General features: G+C 53.9%; 1 protein-coding gene across 3 annotated transcripts in view; it reads left to right on the top strand.

Annotated features, from left to right (window-relative positions):
• Positions 1-2,422, top strand: part of LOC106820815 (serine-aspartate repeat-containing protein I-like) — a 48,073-nt gene that overhangs the window by 32,382 nt on the left and 13,269 nt on the right. For all 3 annotated transcript variants that reach the window (XM_014825384.1, XM_014825385.1, XM_014825386.1), the window contains one exon: positions 1,026-1,110. In XM_014825384.1, coding sequence (XP_014680870.1) covers positions 1,026-1,110 — 85 coding nt within the window. The remainder of the gene's footprint in view (positions 1-1,025; positions 1,111-2,422) is intronic.

The raw sequence follows: 2,422 nt of genomic DNA, 5'->3' as shown, positions 1-2,422 counted from the left end.
TATTCCTGGGAGGGTACATGCGTCCGTGTGTGCGTGGGTTCCTGGGTGGGTACATGCGTCCGTGTGTGTTGGGGTTCCTGGGTGGGTGCATGCGTCCGTGTGTGCGTGGGTTCCTGGGTGGGTACATGCGTCCGTGTGTGTTGGGGTTCCTGGGTGGGTGCATGTGTGCGTGGGTTCCTGCATGTGTGTGCATGCATGCCTGCGTGCAGATGTATGTGCGCATGTGTGAGCGATTTTCTATTTCCAGGCATTTCTATGGCTTGTGCAATGTTTTTCATTCAGTGAGTAGTTTTATGATGTATTATTAAGAGGAATGAATAGATTGATATATCCTCGAGTCAGATTATGCGTGGCTGAGTATATCCTTACATTTCGATTCACTCGTTACACCCTATTTACATATTTTTGTATTCCTCTTCTATCAAAATTCATCCTGGAAGGCTACAGAAACAGCTGTTTTTTTAGAATACTATTGTTGACCCGGCACGGGGGGGGGGATGTATTGCTCACTAAAAGAGTGTCTTAATTATATAATGCAGATATCAATTATACGTTTTGCCTTGATACATTGCAATAATACTCAACGTGAAGGACGTGTGCGAATGGAGTTTTCCATCTCATTATCTCGTATAAATTGGAAAGTGTTCTCATCGTTTTTAAGTTGCCAATTTCAGGCCGACACTCGTCTACTGAAATTCACTCATGAAACAGGTTACCATAGTTGGCTGGTCACTCATTTGGCTGTTGTATCTATCAGCCCTCAAATTAATTTAGTTTTGAGTTCCTTAGTTTTTAGTTCCCAACTCCCCATTAAAAAGAGCCCCCGTAAATTTATTTTTAGGGGCTCTTTTTGCACTTACGGGGGCTACTTTTTGTCACATAAAATTACATAAATTTAGAGTTAGTAGTTTGTATCATGCCCCTCAATAACTGTAACACAGATACTTAATAACTATCTATCACCTAGCTGGACCTCCCTTCGTCTTGCGGAAAATAATCTCGGGACGTGTTCTCGTCGATTTCAGGTTGCCGAGGTGCAGAGGATTGCCGTCGATGCATCGCGACTGCCTCATGCGCTCACCCGAATTGACGAATTGGCGAATAACTTAGGTGGGTACCGATTTATCTTGCCGCTGCAGACTGCGCCCGCACGCTAAACTCCTTCCCGCACGCTCTGCGCTGCAGCAGCATTGATTTCTGCGTCCGTCAGCTGGATTTGCGGCATCGCCGTTGCGCGGTCGGTCGCACGCGCACGAGCGGGGCTTCGGACTCGTCCGGCTGGAAAACTTTGGGGAGCGGGAAGCGGGAAGCGGGAAGCGTCGAGGAGCGGGAAGCGGGAAGCAGGAAGCGGCGAGGAGCGGGAAGCGGGAATCGGCGAGGAGTGGGAAGCGGGAAGCGGCGAGGAGCGGGAAACCACACTCTCACACCACAGGACTTTATTACCGCGACGTGACCGTAATTACTAAAGATCGCGCAGTCGTGGCGATCGTGCGCGCGCATGCGCATCCATTAATTAGCCGACGTCGGGGCGCAACAGCCATAATGCCGTGTCCCCAAGGTGCTAATTACAGCTGTAACTGCGAGCAATAAGAGTGCTTATTACGCCGAATCATCAGGTTTCTCTCGGCACGGGCAATGAGACAACCGACGCTGAGCGAGAAGGTGGCGGCAGGCGGGGGGGGGGACGTCGACGTCGCAGCAGCGCACGCACATGTATGCACCCACGCACTCGCGCGCGAGCCGATTATGCGCTTAACAACATGGCGGCGTGGATTCGCCGACTGCCCGCTCGTGACCGACGCGAGAGAAGCCAAGCGAGCGGCCATGACAGCTGGCAGTCACGTGGCCAATCGCGCGGTGACGCGACTAGTTGCCACTCTCGTATCCCGGCAACTTGTCCGCAGCCCAACGAGACAGCCCCCCCCGTTTCCCGCCGCTTCCCGCTTCCCGCTCCTTGCCGCTTCCCGCTTTCTGCCGCTTCCCACTTCCCGCTCCTCGCCGCTTCTCGCTCCTCGTCGCTTCCCGCTCCTCACCGCTTCCCGCTCCCCACCGCTTCCCGCTTCCCGCTTCCCGCTCCTCGCCGCGGGTAGATTCCAGCCTGCAGGGGTGTTGGTGGTGTGAGAGTGTGGAGGTAGATTCCAGCCTGCAGGGGTGTTGGTGGTGTGAGAGTGTGGAGGTAGATTCCAGCCTGCAGGGGTGTTGGTGGTGTGAGAGTGTGGAGGTAGATTCCAGCCTGCAGGGGTGTTGGTGGTGTGAGAGTGTGGAGGTAGATTCCAGCCTGCAGGGGTGATGGTGGTGTGAGAGTGTGGAGGTAGATTCCAGCCTGCAGGGGTGTTGGTGGTGTGAGAGTGTGGGTGTAGATTCCAGCCTGCAGGGGTGTTGGTGGTGTGAGAGTGTGGAGGTAGATTCCAGCCTGCAGGGG

Source organism: Priapulus caudatus, unplaced genomic scaffold (genome assembly GCF_000485595.1).
Source record: "Priapulus caudatus unplaced genomic scaffold, Priapulus_caudatus-5.0.1 Scaffold48, whole genome shotgun sequence".
In the NCBI taxonomy this organism is placed as follows: Eukaryota; Metazoa; Priapulida; class Priapulimorpha; order Priapulimorphida; family Priapulidae; genus Priapulus; species Priapulus caudatus.
Note: the sequence above shows the minus strand (reverse complement) of the source record. Positions and strands in the feature narration are given on the sequence as shown.